Source organism: Solea senegalensis, linkage group LG18, assembly GCF_019176455.1.
Source record: "Solea senegalensis isolate Sse05_10M linkage group LG18, IFAPA_SoseM_1, whole genome shotgun sequence".
Lineage (NCBI taxonomy): Eukaryota > Metazoa > Chordata > Actinopteri > Pleuronectiformes > Soleidae > Solea > Solea senegalensis.
Window position 1 is genome coordinate 19593688 of NC_058041.1, and position 18417 is coordinate 19612104.

General features: G+C 39.3%; 1 protein-coding gene across 1 annotated transcript; it reads left to right on the forward strand.

Annotated features, from left to right (window-relative positions):
- The first annotated feature begins 609 nt into the window (after window positions 1-609).
- LOC122759670 (nucleolar transcription factor 1-like) lies at window positions 610-16278 on the forward strand. Its single transcript, XM_044014655.1, has 11 exons — window positions 610-882; window positions 958-1133; window positions 5967-6035; window positions 7316-7459; window positions 10090-10154; window positions 10564-10671; window positions 11212-11353; window positions 12044-12085; window positions 13376-13447; window positions 14789-14857; window positions 14941-16278. The coding sequence occupies exons 1-11, from the start codon at window positions 855-857 to the stop codon at window positions 14992-14994; spliced, it is 969 nt and encodes a 322-aa protein (XP_043870590.1). The 5' UTR covers window positions 610-854; the 3' UTR covers window positions 14995-16278.
- The last annotated feature ends 2139 nt before the right edge of the window (window positions 16279-18417 follow it).

Genomic DNA, 18417 nt, shown 5'->3' on the forward strand with positions numbered 1-18417 from the left:
TATGTGTATATATAGTAAGTCCATGCCCCGAATCCTTCAAGAATATCTCCATCACTCAGTTGACAGGTGCTTGTGCATCATCCATGGGCTCTGCTCCGTCAGAGCCAATAAGTCACATGACCTGGAAGCTATTTAGCTATACTGCTTAGTATGTATGTTTTTTTTTTACTTTATTTTATTTTTACTACTTTTTACTTTATTACAGTATGAAATGTAGTTAAAATTCATAAAAAAAACAAGAAAAACATTAAAATGTGATTAAAAACCAAAGGTTTGTCTCATACAGCAAGTGTAGCTGTACTGTACTACACTGATTTTTAGCCAATAGGAAGCTATTGAGGTATTGACATTAGAATTTATTAGAAATAAAATTAAGTTTGGTATAAAATACACATCACAAAGGTAATACATAAAAATTTTATATATTGTTATGTCAATTTCTTAAAGCAACAACGTTGATGACAAAGGATGATTATTTTTCATAATTTTAAGCAGGCGTAGAATCGCTTTTTGATCACTTTGATCCACCCTCCACACCAGATGGTGGCGGTAGTGCACCAAAATAAACCTCAGAGAATACTCGCGTCTGATTGGTCGCTTTAACAGCGGAGACGGAAGCTCTCAAATGTCTGCGGCTTTAAAAACACAACACGTTTCTCTGCTTTTTAATCTCTCAGTTCGGTAAAAAGCTTAATGGTAACAACGACAGTTAGTAAATACACATTTGTATTCGCCAGCTCGTCGCCACTTTGCCTGTGGCTGAATTAAGATAACTAAGTTACGTGGTCAGACTAACTTCTGCTCACTTTGACTAACTCACCACAGAGATACACGTTTAAACGAGGCGTTTCAGAATGACCGACATTAATCCCGGAGAGTCTGGTTGGTATTGTATAAAAGTCATTCACACTCGTATTTAGAGTGTACGACATTAACGCGGCTGTGTTATGGTCTCAGAGTGGACCAGTGGAAACCTCCTGAAGCTGTTCTCTGCCATGAAGAGCAACACGCCCTCGCGGTTCATGGAGTGTGCGTACACCACAGGACTGAAGAAGGTGGACTGGAAGAGCGTGGCGTTCCATCCTTTCTCTCCTGAAGCCTGTCGACTCAAGTGGAGACAGATTGTAAAGAAGGTGATTCTCACTTCATCTCATGTCCCGGGTCCACACTGTCCATCGTTTCACTGTATAAGAGCTGCAGGTAACGATTATTCTCATAATCGATTAATCTGTCGAACTGATTATCGATTATCAAAATAGTTGTCGATTAATTTAGTAATCGATTAATAATCGATTAATTGTTTTAGGTCTACACTGTACATACATTAGCTTTGTGATGCTGTACGTGTGTTTGGATAGCTTGAAAATGTGAAGGATTCATGTGAGATGAGCTGCACGCTTTTAAGCACTGTACTGCTGCCTAGTGTTTGTGCTGAACGATTATACCACAGTATACTTGTATATAACTATATTAATCAAACCAATGATTCTGTAAAGCAGAGCGATATGACCCACAAAGAAAATCTGGATATTTTTAAACACGAGATATACAGTATGTGGATATAGAGCCCCTGTTCCCTTCCCTCATTCCTCTCCCCCTCCCTCCTCTAGTTCTCTGACAATATCAATTCAATTCAATTTATTTGTTTAGCGCCAAATCATAACATGCATGATCTCAGGTCTGTACATAGACAACATCAAGGAGAGCAGAGAACCCCAACAGTTCACACAATGAGCAAACACTAGGCATCAGTGGAGAGAAAAAACTCCCTCTTAACAGAAGTTGAAATCTGTGACAGAACCAGGCTCAGAGATGTGCGGTCATCTGCCTCGACCGGTTGGGGTGAAAGTAAAATGGGGGACAGCGGAGAGGTGGGGGACAGAAAGGGGAGAGAGAAAGGACAAGAGGGAGATGAGGTAGAGACAGAAGAGAGAGAGAGAGAGACCAGGAGCAGATACACAACAACTGTATCAAGTTACAAGTTTATACAGTCAATGATATCGACTTTTAATTATAGCACAATAATAATGGTGATGATATGTATGATATGGATAGCCTCGGAAACTGGATCTGGATCCTGCAATCTGCAAGATGAGAATACAGAGAGAGAGAGAGGGAAGGAAAGACACAAACTAGGGAGAGAAAGAGACAAGGTTAATGACATATAAAAAGTCATATTCATACCCTGAGTGTGAGAGAGTGAATGTGTGTGTACCACAGGAAAATCCCCCAGCAGTTTAGTTCTATAGCAGCATAACTAAGAGCTGCTATAGCTGAGAGCTGGTCCAGGTTTCCCTGAACCAGCTCTAACTATAAGCTTTATCAAAAAGGAAAGTTTTAAGTTTAACTTTAAATACAGAGAGAGGCTCCGCCTCCCAAACTTTCATTGGAAGCTCGTTCCACAGGAGAGGAGGAGCCTGGTAACTGAAGGCTCTGCCTCCCATTCTGCTCTTACAGACTCTGGGAACCACAAGTAAACCTGTATTTTGTGACCTAAGTGGTCTATTAGGGTCATAGGGTAAGACTAGGTCTTTCAGGTATGAAGGGGCGTGACCATTAAGTGCTTTGTAAGTGAGGAGGAGGATTTTAAATTGAATTCTAAACTGTCGGTGGAGCCAGTGTAGAGAAGCTAACACTGGAGTTATGTGGTCTCTCTTTCTAGTTCCTGTCAGAACTCGTGCTGCAGCATTTTGAATGAACTGAAGGATTCTAACAGACTTGTTGGAACATCCTGATAATAAGGAGTTACAGTAATCTAATCTAGATGTAACAAAAGCATGAACTAGTTTTTCAGCATCCTGTAAAGACAGAATGTTTCTAATTTTTATAATGTTCCGCAGGTGGAAGAAGGCTGTTCTGGAAATGAGTTTTATGTGTGAATCAAATGACATTTCCTGGTCAAAAGTAACTCCAAGGTTCCTCACAGTGGAACTGGAAGCCAGGGTGATGTCATCTAAAGTGACAATGTGATCATAAAGTTTTTCTCTGAGGTGTTTCGGGCCGAGTATAAAAGTTAGAAAAGTAGAAAGTTACAGGTCATCCAGGACTTAATGTCTCTGAGACATTCCTGGAGTTGAAAAACCTGATTTATTTCATCCGGCCTCATTGATAAATATAGGTGTGTGTCAACATGGCAGTGTGCGCAGAAAACAGCGAGAGTACCGTCACAGGAAGAGACGTCCGACACAAGGATCAAGCTGAACACTGCCCAACTGTAAATCAGTTAAAAACACTTAGGGACAGCACCACTGATCCACTGCTGATCGTTGCATAAACTGCTGCTGTATGTGACTGTATCAGACTGAGTCTGTGCTCCGGTCATGGAGGACGTACTGAACAAATATTTTTAATTAGGACGTGTCAGAATGGTCAGTTATGAGCTCTGTGTGACCTTTTCTTAACAATGTGTGTGTTTGTACGTCAGTGAAATACAGTCGCATGAACACACTTACAAAACCACTACTTATGCCCTGTTTGTACTCCAAAAAAGCCTTGAGAATTCTACACTATGCCAATTACAGAGAACATACAAATCAACCATTTATCAAATCAAAAATACTCAAATTTTATGACTTAATAAACTTACCGCACAGTACAGATGATGTACAGGGCTGCCAACAAAAGCCTTCCTCACAATCTACAGATATTATTATATATCTAAGAGGGAACATGATGTTCAGGCAGAGAAGGGTAAGAACTACATTAAATCATTAAAATCCTGTCTGACACCACAGGTGTCTAGACTGCATCTCTGAGTGCTACCTGATGCTGAAACATCTTTTTGTCAAATGTCATAAGAAAAAAAAGAAAAAGTATGATGAAATGAAGTGTATTGTAAAATGAACATATGTATTCTGTGGGTAATGGGGGCGGGACTAGATAAGCTTTTGCTTCTCCCGCTTTCCCTTTCGGTTATGTGTATTGTGTGGACTACACTAAGATGATGTGTGATAATGAGTGATCTAACTGACATGAACAAAATAAACATAAATAAAAAAATAAAAATAAGTACGGCGACCGCTGGCCGCAGTCTGATGTGAAGTGAAAAAATAAAAAAAAAACTTGTACATCGCACTTATGACTAGCACTTAATAGTTTGTTCTACTTGAAGCTCTTACTTACTTCTAGCTCTTATATGTACCCAAATGTTTAAATGCACTTTTGTAAGTCGCTTTGGATAAAAGCGTCTGCTAAATGACATGTAATGTAACATGTAAAAGTGGTGCGAACACACGTTTGCTGACTTTATCCGGCACATTAGCTTCATATATAAAATCCTCTGTAAAACACTGTGCTCCACTGTGCAGCCACCAACAGCACACTTGTCCCTCCGCGTTGACATAATACCGCTCTTCCTCCCTCGCCTGCACTCTCGCAGGGACAAGGTGGAGCTAAGGTGGAGCTCTCCAAGTAAACTTACTGGTGGGCGGTGTTTTATCACCTATACTTACACTAAGGGGGACCACGAAAACATGACTGAGTATTCTTTTTCCACACTTTGGCGACTGGTAGGGCCTCCAGAGTCCCAAATATAAGTACTGAAATGGTTAAAAAGTTGATTTTGCATAATATGTCCCCTTTAAGTGACCTTATTCAATGAAATATCATATATTTGTCAGTTTTATGTATTTTTAATCAATATGTAAAATTTATATTATTTAGTGTATTTCACTAATTTGTTACTCAATAGCCCCGCGTGACCCTCATATGTGCAGTATGAAGGATAAAAGGTTATAAACCTCAGAGAATAGCGGATAGAGACGGAAGCCCTCAAATGTCTGCAGCTTTAAAAATACAACACGTTATCTTTGCTTTTTAATGTCTCACTTTGGTAAATAAGCGTAACAGTAACAATGACAGTTAGTAAATACATATTCGATGTAACAGTCCTGTGAACCTATGTGCAGGATAAAGTGGGAGAAGATGGATGGATGGGTTCTGTAAAAGCACATCAGCAAAAATGTTCACGATATATTAGAGGGTATCTTGTCACTTACTTACTTCTAGCTCTTGTTTGTGCCCAAATGTTGAAATGCACTTATTGTAATTCGCTTTGGATAAAAGTGTCTGCTAAATGACATGTATTGTCATGATATATAGATATAATATTCATACATTGCCCAAAATCTTCTATAAGGGGTCCACACTTTTTTAAACATGGCAAACTATTGTGACACAAGATACTCATTTACAGCCATATCTTTAACCCACATATCATTTTTGAATTTGTAAACAATCATTGGAAATCCATTAAAACTTCACACATAGAATTTCTGCAAATTTGTTTGGGGACCCCCAAAGATCTCCTGCCATTCATCTTCATATCCTGGGTTCACATCCAGTCTTTGGGAATCACTGGTCTACTCTGAACCACATGGCCAAGATCTAGACCAGACATACAGAGGCCAAGGGAGGGTGACATCAAACCAAAACTAGTGAAATGACTATATCACCAGTCAGTTCCTGGTTTTAATAAGTCAGATCGACTATTTCCAATAAGTTGTGAGCCAAAGATACAGATATGTTCTACAGATGGTGTCTGTACCACATGTCCTGCATGTCTCTCTTGCTTGAGATACACTGCCTAGCCAAAGAAAAACTCAGTTATTGTTGTTAGGTTTCCATTGGCATATTCCAAGATGACAATGCCAGGATTGATCGGGCTGTTTCAGGGAGCATGAGGCATCATTTTCACCACAGAGTCCAGACCTCAACCCCTCTGAGAATCTTTGGGATGTGCTGGAGAAGGCTTTGCTCAGTGGCCTGACGATCTTGGTTTAAATTCAACACTGGACGCAAATAAGTCTTGTGACATTGCAGAAGCTTATTGAAACAATGCCACAGTGAATGAGTGAGTTCAACAAAATATTAGACTGTGTGTGTGAGCCTGTTTTTTAGGTAGGCCTTCAAGGCAGTTTTATAAATCTTTGTTTATGAAGTGTATTATCCTTGTTGTTGATTTTCAGATGCGCCTGACTCGATCCCTAACTGAGCTCCTTGTTGAAGCTGAAGAGAACCTCATTATTGGCCCACAGGTAAAGCACAACAATGCTCTACATTTGCCCTTTGCGAAGTGCAGCTGCTGCTGTATACAAACAGTTGCTCCCTCAGTCAGGTCTGATAGTATTGCTTGACAGAGGACACAGTAGACCAAACAGAGGCACCGCTGTTTACTGCAGCAGTTCAACTTTTGTAGTTGTAATTTTGCATCCTTGTTTTAGAACAGAGTCATGAGTGTTATGTTGAACAGTGTCATGTTGCATGTGTTAATGGGATCACAAATGACGTATTCATCTGAACTGTACTTGTACTGAACAATTACATCATAGACCAAATCACAATATTTGTCAGAAAACCGACAATCAAGATGTTTCCCCATTATTGTTCAACCGTAGTCACCAGAAGAGTTTCTCCAAAGAGTTGTCTGATAAAATGACGACAGTAAATTAGTCATAGGGCAGTTTTTTGGGGCCAAAACATTAGAGATTCACCAAAAATTACCAAAAAAGGCATTTTTGGTTGTCGTTAGAAAAACTTTTAACACAGAAACAACACGACTGAAACAGGATGTTTTGATGACGCATGCAAACAATTTCTAATCCCACTTGCACACTCGTTGTCTGTTATATTCGATGAGATCCTCCTAAATATTTTTCATAGATTTGTAATTGATTTATTCTTTGAAGCATGAATATGAATCTATATAAATACAATGCATTGACTTTGGACAGGACGTCTCAGCCATAACAACAACACTGGATTAAAAAAACAATGGTACAGAATTGGCATCGTTTCTTTCAGTGTTTTCAGGAGGGAGGCTTCTCCTTTGCCACCGACTGTTGCTCGTGTCTCACAACATCTTCAGTCACAAACAACTTGGTATAAGGATTCTACAAAAACACAACAGCTGTGTTTAATTTTGATTTTTCTATCCAAACATATGTTTATTGCCAATTTTAGCAACAGAATCTCTGTGAATCCGTTCATATTTTTTTCAGAATAATGGCTCTGAAAAGATAAGATTTTTGAAATATCTGCCAGGACAAATACTAATGCCACATTGGCAGATTTGGCCCATGGTTCGTCTGTCTGTATGGAATTAGATTTGTGTCAATATTTTATATTTTAACGCTTTTTAAAAAGCAAAAATAAAATAAAATAATCGATTTAATCATTCAAAAAGATTTTATTTTATTGTTTGAAAATACACTTGTTCTTTGTGCCATGGTTTTTTGTTTGTCAGCCAATCAGCAGGCGGCTTCCTAAGGCCACAAATGTCTGCACTACACTTTATAATCACTGGTCTTTCCTGCAGGTTCAGAAGAAGCCGCCTCCTCCAAGTGTCATGTTTTATCACATGCACAATGCCAAGTTTAAGGAGCAGCACCCAGAGCTGGCCCAGAGAGACATTATGAGGGTGTTGTACCAGAAGTACAAACGTCTCCCAGAAGAAGAGAAGGTAAAGTCACTGAGAGAAACAAAATAATCCAATTTTATTTATATACTGTTTTTTATACACAACTAGAGTTCTGAACGGGCCTGACAATTACGACCCGACCTGACCCACGGGTCTTCAAGCCCGAACCCAACGCCGCCCGCCACACCAACTCTCCAAGCTCTCCGAACTCTGGGGTTTGGGTTTGAACTCAAACCCGGCCTTCTTTTCTTCTTGTCTTGTGTTCAAAAATAATAGCAGTGTGTTTAAAAACATGAATAAAGCACAAAATCCTTACTATTATTATTATTATTCCCATTTTTAAACACACTATATATACACTTGTGCATATAGTTTATATAGTACGTTTACATACCCTGGGAGAATTTATGATTTCTTGGCCATTCTTCAGAGAATATGAATGATAACACAACAACCTTTCTTCCACTCATGGTTAATGATTGGGTGAAGCTATTAAGTACCAAAATGAACCTCATCAAAGGTTTACATACCCCAGTTGTTAATACTGTGAACATCAATGACAGCTTGAAGTCTTTTGTGGTAGTTGTAGATCAGGTTCTTTATTTTCTCAGATGGCAAAGCTGCCCATTCTTCTTGGCAAAAAGCCTCCAGTTCCTGTAAGTTCTTGGGCTGTCTTGCATGAACTCCTCTCCAAATGTAACGTTTAAGGTTGTGGCCAAAAAGTTCAATTTTGGTCTCATCACTCCAAATTACTTTGTTCCAGAAGTTTTGAGGCTTGTCTCTGTGCTGTTTGGCGTAATGTAAGCGGGATACTTTGTGACATTTGGGCAGAAATGGCTTTCTTCTGGCGACTCGACAATGCAGCCCATTTTTATTCAAGTGCCTCCTTATTGTGCATCTTGAAACAGCCACACCACAATTTTTCAGAGAGTCCTGTATTTCAGCTGAAGTTATTTGTGGATTTTTCTTTGCATCTCGTACAATTTTCCTGGCAGTTGTGGCTGAAATCTTTGCTGGTTTGGTTTCAACAGAATGCCTATTTTTCCACCTTAATCAGCGTTTGAACACTGGTGATTGGCATTCTCAATTCCTTGGATATCTTTTTATACCCCTTTCCTGTTTTATGCAGTTCACTTACCTTTTCTCGCAGATCCTTTGACAATTCTTTTGCCTTCCCCATGACTCAGAATCCATAAATGTCTGTGCAGCACTGGATGCAAGATGCAATGGTCTGTCAGAAGCCCAGATTGTTATCATTCATATTCTCTGAAGAATGGCCAAGAAATCATAAATTCTCCCAGGGTATGTAAACTTATGAGCACAAGTGTATTGAGAGTGACAGCCTCAGGTCTGTGTTTATGTCTGCAGTGAACTCTATTTGTTTTATTCAACATGTTAATGAACCCACTCACAGTTTAAATCACACCTTCGACCTTGTGCTGACCTGTGGCATAAATGTGGAGGATTTATTGTTGTTTTTTTCCCCATGATCCTCTACTTTCTGACCATTTTCTAAGTACTTAACTTTCCTGTGATCATCAACAGTGGATTTAGAAACATTGTTATTATTATTATTATTATTATTATTATTATTAATACTATTATTACAGTTGAATTCTGCCACATAACAAAAATCTGAAATATCCTGTCATTAAAGGATGCTCAAATGCTTGTTCATACCTTTATTACTTTATTACATGTAGACTAGATTATGATAACTTGTCAGGATGCTCCTGATGAGTCTCTGAAGTATCTTCAGTGGGTTGATTATGGAGCAGCACTGGTACTGACAGGAACCAGGAGAAGCGATCACATCACTCCTGTGGAACCTGCTCCTGGACTCTCACTACATTTAAAGTTACACTTCACACTTTCCTCTTTAATGGAGTGTTAAAGAGGCATTATAGTGTAGGCGGGTTCAAGTGAACACTGAACCATTACTTATGGCGCATTTCTACCGGCTTAACGTACCTACTTAACGTGGGCGGAGTCATCACTGCACGGCTGAGTGAGACTGCGGTGACTTGTTTTATACGCCACACCCACACACACACACACACAAGTGACTAGTGACTTTACACCAGACTTCTGTAGTTGTTTGAGATTAATCCACGTTGTTAGGATTGTAAAGTAGTGTTAAGTGATCTACAGTTTGGCTTGATTTGTGAGTGGGACGTCTCTTCCTGTGACGGGACTCTGGCCAGTCAGCGGCCGGCAGTCTGACCAATCATCATATAGTTACCTAGAATTAGGAGTAGTGGGCAACCACACTGAGTAGCGCCCGGGGAGCAATGGGGGTTGGGTAACTTGCTCAGGGGTACACCAGCCCTTTTGACCGGTGACCTTCCAGTTACAAGCCAAGTTCCCTATCCACTCTGTCCTCTCTATGTAAATCTGATACCTTGTTTGTAATCTGCTGAATGTGTTTCTGTACCTGTGATACCTACTGCACGTCCTGAGAGAGGATCCCTGCTAGCACAGATGTAATGTCAATGATACAAGGTCTAAGGTTTAAAAGGTCTAAAATGACTGAACCCTAACCCTACTAAGACTCAGAGAGACATTGGAGTAAAGGCCAGACTACATTGGTATTTTAGTCTGGCCTGTTTGTTTTGTTCATTCAGGCCTCAGTGTTCCATGATTAATAACTGACTCCTCTCTTTGTATCACAGGCTCCATATGGGAAGAAATACAAGTGTGCATATCGAGAATACTTGGCGAGGAAACGTGAACTCAGGTACCATACCATACACACGCACATCATGTGTGTGTTGTGTGTGTAAATTTGTCAAGCAAAGTCCGTCTTTCAGAGAACAAAGCGTGGGAAATGCATATATATGTGCAGGAGGAGGAAGGCGACATCCAAGTGTGTGCATACTGAACCTGTAGATGGTCTGCCCCCTGAACCATGTCTGGAAGACACACACATCATTACTGACGAAGACGAAAAATCACGCAGTTCCTCTTTAACATCATGGCTGATTGTTGTGATTGAGGCACTGGTTTAGAAGGTACCAGGCTGAAACTTCAGTGAAGTTCAGGTTGGATTGTATGAGATCAGTGTTGAGAGACAGCGTCTCACTGTCACTGAAAACATTTGTTGTATGTACATGTAAAATCAGCATCAAGCTAATTTTGTCTTTCAGTGAAAAAGGGGTGGAGCCTCCATATAATACGTGCAGGAGGAGGAAGGAGTCTGAGCCTGTGCAGACTGGAACTGAAGGTGGAGATGGTCTGCCTCCCAGGCCTCATTTGTAAGACACACACACATTTACTCACACCTTATTGGACTAAGATGCAAGTCAGTGTATTTGAATCAATATGCATTATTGCTGTCAACATTAACACATTCATTTTGGCGATGAATTTAAATAGTTCCTCCACGGGGCCTCGCCAATCTACACTACTTAAATGTGGCGACGAAAAGCCAAGCAGGTCACATCTCACTACAAAGGCGTTTCCTTCCATGTATGCTTCGTAGCAATTAGCCACCGTTATGTTTACAGTTGTGTCTGTTTAATCATTTACACTTTTGATTAATTAAAAACAATTTATTGTTTGTTCGCATTTCTTTCTGAACTGTAAATTGACCGAACTGTGACTTTAGCGTATCATTACACCCGGAACTGTGAGTGTGGAGTCTCATGGTTACTGAAAACATGGCTGCCAGAGGTCAGAGGTCAGCATTTAGTGAGTAAATGCTGACCTAATCCCGGCACACAGGAGAGATGATGCTCTGCCTCTGACTTGGCTTTGTCATATTTAGTTACTTATATTTGTTTGTGTTTCTGCAGCAATGCCTATATTCTATTCTGCAAAGAGCAAATGTCATCTATGGATGGTGTCGGAAAACATAACTATGCAAAGGTTTGTGGTCAACGCTGGAAAGATTTAACTGACGGAGAGAGGAAGAACTACCAAAGACGCTGCCGAAAGGTATGAAAACACAAATAAACCTCGAACCTAGTGTGGTTCTGTGAGGTACTGATTTGTCAACCCTCTACTACAGTAGACCAGAAGGGAGATGCTCTGCTCATGAACTTTGCATTTGCTGTATACCACTATCAGAAGGAAATCATGTATGACTGACAACTGGAGAGGCCAGCTTTCTAAATTAAATTTAATTTTCCTGTGATCATCAACAGCGGATTTAGAAACATCACCATTATTATTATTATTATTATTATTATTATTATAGGATTATTATTATCATTATTATTATTATTATAATAGTTTTATTATTATCATTATTATTACAGTTATTAGTAGTAGTAGTATTGTTATTATTATTATTATTACTATTATTATTAGTAGTAGTAGTATTAGTGTTGTTATTATTATTATTGTTATTATAATAATAATAATAATAATATCATTATTATAGGATTATTATTATCATTATTATTATTATTATTATTATAATAATAGTTTTATTATTATCATTATTATTACTGTTATTAGTAGTAGTAGTATTGTTATTATTATTATTACTATTATTAGTAGTAGTAGTATTAGTGTTGTTATTATTATTATTGTTATTATAATAATATTATTATTATTATAGGCCAACATTATCATGGTGTTTGACAGGAGAAGTAAAGCTTTACTTTCTGTGATTTCTTCCAGCTGAAGAGAGCGTATGACATTAAACTGGATCAATACCTAAAGGTGAGTAATGTTGAAGTCTGCGGCCGAAGCTTTGAGCTCTAACACTTGGGGACATGATGAGAAGTTCTGTAGAACTTTCTAGCAGGCAAAGCTATTTATCTTTCATTCTATTTATCTGTTCATTGTTGTAATTGGTATCAAAGCACCATTGCCTTTAAAGTGCCTTTAAGGTGCATTGTCAAAGCCATTTTTTGTTATATATTAACCTTCGTATGTGCCTTTGTAAATCTATCTATCATCACAACCTGTACGACTTGTCGGTTTTACAACCTAACAAACTGCTGTCTAACTAACTACTAACTGTCTATCTAACTAACTAACTAACAGTGACTGCTGTCTAACTGCTGTTTAACTGTGTATGTGGAATAAACCTTCAGAAAGACAGTCGAGTTGTACCCGCAGTACTTGTTCTGGTTACCCTTTCCAGAAGGGAGTATTGAGCTGAAAGTTCTTTTAAAGGACAGCAGCTCAGTGGTCCCGGCTCCACATGTGTACGTACACTAGACCCCACGTCGCTTCTGACGGCTGCACCAACAGCGTGTGAATGGGTTTGAAAGAAGCTGCACATGTAGCTGTAGCTATGCTGTATGAAAGTGTGGGTGAACGGTCAAGACTGTGGTGTAGATAATGACCGCAAACCAACCTGTGGCCTTATTTTATAAAACTCAGGGTTGAATCCATCCTCCAGAATCTTCTTGCTCGGGTTGGGTCAAAATATCGATTGTGGTGATATATCGTTGTCCTTCCTCGTGCGTTAGCCGATACACCAGGGCAAATTTTAATGAACTGCTGACCTGCCAGTTTCACTCATACGGCGCTACTTTACAGCAGGTTAATGTTAAAAGATGCTCCATCCACCTTCAATACATGGATTTCATGCACTTTGTTCTGTTTTTCACAGACGCTTTGTTACACAGATATCGTCATATGTTGCTAAATGATTGTCTTATTATCACAAAATGATTGTATTGTGATGTTATTGGTATTGTGGACTCTGTGATTCCCACACTTTCTCACACATACTCATAAAACTTGTCTTTATAAATCTTGCAGATGTATACTCGCACAAAACATCACGAAACATACATTCTAAATTGTACTGTGTTCTCCATGTGAGGACTGAGGTTTATTTAGGAATGAAGAGACCTCTTACTTTCCTGCACTCAGTGATGATTTTAGCAGCTGCTGCCTTCATTTCTTTAGTTTGTGCCACTGTGGAAATTCAACATTGACATCACAAAACATCACCCCTTTATTTTAAAAATGAACCCTCGTTTCTTGTCTTTGCAGAAACAGCAACTCCGTAAATCTGGGGACACAAACACTGAAGGAAGAGAAGCACTGAGCCCAAACAGACCATCAGTAAGTGAAATTATCCATGGTAACATCTTTAAATGAAGCCTTATGATGTGACGGCTTTTATTTTGAAGGGCAAAGTAAATGAGGTTTACTTTTGTCACAACTAAGGATTTATTTCATTGTTGCTCTTGTTGCATGTTGTCAAATGTAATTATGTAACTTATGTCTGCAAGTTATTGAATATGATTTAATAGAATTGAAAGAAAATAACTCACAGTAACGTGATTGTGGTGAATTTCTATTTCAAACTTCTGTCAGGAGCTCATGATTATTATTATTATAATAATAATCATATAATAATATTGGTTTAGTTTTTCACTTATAAGGATCTACAGTTTTCTGTGGTGCAAAAAAACAAAATGTTTTAGTATCTTAAGAGTTTAAAGCTGTATTGTGCAACATGTTTTTTTTCAAACTTTATTGATTAAGTTCCATAATAAAATACAAATGTATTTTTCTGCCTCATCTATTGAAAAAATGGACCCCATATTTTCTGATAATAACCACTCAGGGAAGTGTCTCTAGAACAATGTGAGAGGGTGACCCCTGTGACCTCTGTACTGTACGCCTTCTGGCCAGCAATGTGGTCAAATTCAGAAGTCTGACACATGTCTGACACATAAATTAACAATTAACATATTACCATGCAGTTTGCATACTGTCAAAGGGAATTTCTAACAACAGTAGTCAGTGCAGGAGGTGACGAGGCTGTGGACAATGATTACTGTCGGGCGGAGTCGATTATTATTATTAATGATGATAATAATAACAATAATAATAACCATAAATACTTAATATTGTGAAGATGACAATAAGCAGACCTGGTTATGTTAGTGATGTAGGATTGTAATGATAGTGACACACAGACTTAACCTGAGGGGAGGGGGAAACAGAGGAGTCACTGTCACTGCTGAGGGAACAACTGTCACCTGTAGATAATGAGGATTTCTCTTTTTGAGGAGATCAGAGGTGAACCCTAACCAGGGGTGGGAGTGTGGGATTTGGTGAGCATTCGTCAAACAGTGGAAGTGGATTTTACATTTGCAGAAGATATTGCCAAAGGGAAGGAGGTAGATGCTAAAGAGGAGGTGCCCCAGGACTGAACCCTGGGGCACACCTGTAGTGACGGGGGATGCCTATGGAAGATAATCTATTGAGAAGGATGGAGTGAGAGATTGTGTCATAGTCTGTCACCAGACTGGAACTGTTCATGCAGGCAGTTCTGCGTTTAGTGTGAGTGGAGTTAGGAGCTAAATCATGAACTGCAATCAATGTGTTGTGGATGATTGTGACATAAATGTTAATTATTGCCTCATAAGTGTATATTTACCGTATGTCACACAGGATTCTGAAGATGAAGACATTGAGGAGAGCAGCAGCAGTGATGATGATGATGATTTTGACTGTAATGAGGTGAGAAAACTGAAGCATATGTTTTTAAATGTTTCTATTCTGGTTTGCAACTGATGGTATAAATATCAACCTGTGATCCACAGGAGGAAGAGGAGGAGGAGGAGGAGGACGAGGACATCACATTTCAGATGTATTAGATAGTAATGAGACATGTTCACAGCAGGATTGTGGATTTGAGAACATTGATTTTAAATATACCAGAACTATGTGCCTTCGTCTTTACAAAGAACCTCAGAGAGAAACACGCGTTAAAGAGGATTTGAACAAACAATCACTCGTTCATCTTCTACTCTTCTAATCTGCTTAAGCCAAATACAGAAAAGAAAAACACAACAACAACAATACAACTATGTACAGGTAGGGAGTGATCCTTGTCGCACAGCAGTCATTGGTTTGTGAAAATAAAATCAGGCCTATGAGGTGTGACATATTTGACCCAGTTCTCCCAGTATGAAGCAAATTTCTCCAATTCATGACATAACAAATGCAGTTATCCTCTCCATTTTATAAATGTCCATCCACAGATTTAAAGTTGGGCTCTCTTGTGATAACCATTTCCTGGTTAGACTCTGTTTACAGGCCACCAGCAAGATATTTGGTAAATGTTTATCCCCTTTCGACCATTCCTCAGGTATGTGTCCGAAAAACACAACCTTACTCTTGAGGGTTATTTGGCAGTTGAAGATAACCTGCAGGGCATTATGTGTCTCTCTGCAATAGCCCTTAATGACAGGACAGTCCCAGAAAACATGGTAGTGGTTTGCGTTTTGATTTCCACAGTTCCTCCAGCAGACAGGGGAATTCTCATCATAGTCATCATAGACTTCTGAGAAGGCGTAATAAATGACCTCATCAGGCTTTTCCATCCAAATTCCCTCCACTGCTTTGAGCTGGTACGTCTCCATTGATGCCTCCAAATTGCTGTCCATTCTTCCTCAGATATAGTTATCCCTCCTTCCTCTTCCCATTTTATTTTAATATATGAATTTGAATGTGCTTTCAAATTCCACAGACCCTTATACAAGCATGAAACGGTTTTATCAATCGTTTCCGAATCATAGGCTTTTGTAAATAATCAAACATGCATTTACTACTTTAGATTTCTCTCGGTGGGCAATAATTATATGAGAGTAACCGGGTTTTACTCATATTGATTTTGTACCCCGATAATTGGCCATACTGTTCAAATGATTACATCAATTTAGGCAGAGAGTGTGTTGGTTCAAGATGTCGTCTGCATAACAGGCCAATTTATATTCTGTCCCTGTTATAATGATTCCCTTGATATCTTCATTTTGTCTGATGTACTGAGCTAGTGGTTCCAAATATAGTGCAAAATGTTGTGGTGACCATGCACAGCCCTGTCTGGTGCTCCTTTCTAGTGTAAAACTAATAGATAAATATCCATTGTTTGATCATCATGTATCAGTGTCAGTGGGAATTCTTCTAACCGTTTGGCCATAATAGAAGTAAATCATTTATAGTCCACATTAAGAACAGAGATAGGCCTAAAAGAGCCACACACATTTTATCCTTGCCATCTTTAGGTATGGCTGAAATTATTGCCTTGAGGTGGCGTTTGTGCATTTTTTAAAGACCAGTTCAGAGTGGGAAGTAAAACAGGTATTAGTTCTTTTTTAAATTCATTATACCACTCTGCCATGTAGCCATCAGTGTAGGGGAGGAAATATCTACCACCAAGTAACAATCTCTCAATCTCAACAGTCTTTCCGGCGTTAGCAAGAGGTTTTTCAAAGTAAAGTATAGTAAACATTTATTTAATCTGACTCCATTTAAACAACAATTAACTTTACTTTTAAATATCGTTGGGAATTAAAGTTAACCAATCATTTAAAATGTAAAGCCTTTAAGAATTCAATCCTATTGTCAAGAAATCTGACACTGGTCTAGTTCAGGGATGGTTTATATTCTAAAAACCACTCAGTGACCAGAGTGAACGGATTCTTAACTATTTAGAACAAAAGTCTCAACAAGGCAATATTAGAAATGAAGGGTTAACATACCACTTTATTGAAATGTGCAGTAGTAGAAAATTGCTCCTGGCTCTTGTAGCCATGTGCTGTGGTTATGGTCACCAGCCAACGGATGATGAAACATACAAAACCACAGACCGCTTCTCTCTAGGCGATGATGGCAACACTGTCCTATGTGATGGAAAGGTAGTGGCAAAAAGAAGCTCAATTCCCAACTTGGTGGAGAATGGCATATCAAAAACAAAAGCCCCAGGGGCAAGAAAACTAATGATACTCTTTAGAGAGAAATACAAAGGAATCAGTGAGGAAAGGGTCCAATCACAACTCAACTAATCCAGGAATTATCATAATTCACAGGCCCGATTTACCAATAAACCCATCCCTAAATCTATTACAGCGAAGGAAGTTCAAATAAGACAAATATCTTTGGTCGCCTCCTCCACTGTATGATATAGCCGCGTCCCATCTTCATAAAACACTCGCAGTCTAGGTGGGAACGGTGTCTGGAAGTGGATAATTCTCTGCTTTAACACTCGTTTCGTCTCAGCATATTCCATCCTCTGCTGCAGGACTGCTGGGGGGTAATACTGGTCAAAGTATATATGGGAGGCTCAACCAAGCCTTGCGCAGAATCTCTTCTTTGACCCTTTAGCGGAGGAAATTGGCTATTATTGACCGCAGCTTATCTTCCTCGTCTCTGGTGGGTGTTGGTGCCAGCGCTCAGTGCGCCCTCTCGATGTGCGCTCCGTAGTCGGGTGATCCCCAAAGTGTCCCGCAACAGTTTTTCCACAAACTCCACCATAGATGAACCCTCGGCTCCTTCGGGAACATTGTATATCCTTAAATTCTCCCGTCGGTATCCCTTCATGTTCGAGTAGCTTGTTTTCTTGCAGATATATGACCTTTATCATATTGTTCAACACCTGCTCCACGTTTTGAACACGGCCTTCGACTCTCCGATTTCGACTCAAGTTGCCCCTCTGCCTCCGCTATTTTTTGGTTAACGTTAGTGATCTCTGATTTAATCTCGTTCAGTTGTTCTTTCGTGTCTTTTCGGAAGTCCCGAATCTCCTCCAAAACTTTAGCCAGACTTGCGGCATCATCTGAGCATGTGTTAGCATTAGCTGCGTCATCTTGTACCTGCGGAGCTGTTCTCCGAATTTACTTCATTCACAGGCTCTGCACCAGTGCATTCTTTGTTCGTACACTTCTTCACCATCCTTGCTCCTCTTTCTTATTCAAGTACTATCTGAAAATGTGGTATTTGACGGCCGAACGGGGCAAAATAACTATTTAAGCGAGGGAGCTGTTACATTAGGCAGCCATTCAGGGGTTCCGGCGATGTCAAGCGCTTTACTAAATACTCAAAGACACCTTACAGAACACAAAAGCAGCTAAAACAACATGAAATGGTAAAAAGCAAAAGAAAAAAAACACAATGTACTGAGCTAAACATTAAAAGCAATTTTAAAAAGGTGAATTTTTGTCAGTGACTTGAACGTTGGAAGGTCGGTGCAGTCGCGGATCTGTTTAGGGAGTGAGTTCCAGAGGGAAGGGGCAGCAACG

Excerpts from the sequence above, each read along its gene's own strand:
- LOC122759670 (XM_044014655.1), top strand. The coding sequence starts at position 855 with ATGACCGACATTAATCCCGGAGAGTCTG. Across the intron at positions 883-957 it reads CATTAATCCCGGAGAGTCTG|AGTGGACCAGTGGAAACCTC; the intron begins GTTGGTATTGTA and ends TTATGGTCTCAG. Across the intron at positions 10,672-11,211 it reads CTGCCTCCCAGGCCTCATTT|CAATGCCTATATTCTATTCT; the intron begins GTAAGACACACA and ends GTGTTTCTGCAG.